At 52.9% G+C, this 712-nt stretch overlaps 1 protein-coding gene across 2 annotated transcripts in view; it reads right to left on the bottom strand.

The window, feature by feature from the left end:
- Positions 1–257: 257 nt before the first annotated feature.
- LOC103383078 (sushi domain-containing protein 3) overlaps positions 258–712 on the bottom strand; it is a 23,562-nt gene continuing 23,107 nt past the window's right edge. For both annotated transcript variants that reach the window (XM_017034471.2, XM_017034472.2), the window contains exon 5: positions 258–578. In XM_017034471.2, coding sequence (XP_016889960.1) covers positions 389–578 — 190 coding nt within the window. In that variant the 3' untranslated portion in view covers positions 258–388. The remainder of the gene's footprint in view (positions 579–712) is intronic.

The raw sequence follows: 712 nt of genomic DNA on the forward strand, positions 1-712 counted from the left end.
TGTTCCTGTTCCAGTTCCAGTTCCAGTTCCAGTTTCTGTTCCTGATCCTGTTCCTGTTCCTGATCCTGATCCTGATCCTGTTCCAGTTCCTGTTCCTGTTCCTTTTCCTGTTCCTGTTCCAGTTCCAGTTCCAGTTTCTGTTCCTGTTCCTGTTCCTGTTCCAGTTCCTGTTCCAGTTCCTGTTCCTGTTCCAGTTCCAGTTCCTGTTCCAGTTCCTGTTCCTGTTCCAACAGACAACAGACACGTTTGATTCTTCAACAACTGCTGTAAAACAGTCTGGCAGTGACCTCTGACCTCTCTGACCTCTCTGACCTCTCTGACCTCTCTGATCTCTCTGACCCCTGCTGCACAGGAACCACACTGCCACCGTGTGGCGCTGCGATCACATTTACCTCTGGTAGCCTCTGTTCTCATATGCACTCTGACCCCCAGTCAGGTAGAGGGCGCTGTCAGGAGCCAGATGGGGGTTCATCCTCTGAGACAGGTGGAAGATCTTTGGAGGTTGGAGGTCCGACTCCCCCCCCTCCCCTCTGTCCAGCCAGCACTGGGTTCCACAGGTGGAGTAGGGTTCTCTACGTCTGTGGAGAAGAAGACAAGAAGTTAGAATCTGAGTCCTCCCCCTCCTCACCCTCCTCCTCCTCACCCTCCTCACCCTCCGACAAACCACACAGTGCTGATCACCAGGTCCTGAAAGTCTCATGTTCAAAGACCT

This window comes from Cynoglossus semilaevis, chromosome 8 (assembly GCF_000523025.1).
Source record: "Cynoglossus semilaevis isolate Cse_v1.0 chromosome 8, Cse_v1.0, whole genome shotgun sequence".
NCBI lineage: Eukaryota > Metazoa > Chordata > Actinopteri > Pleuronectiformes > Cynoglossidae > Cynoglossus > Cynoglossus semilaevis.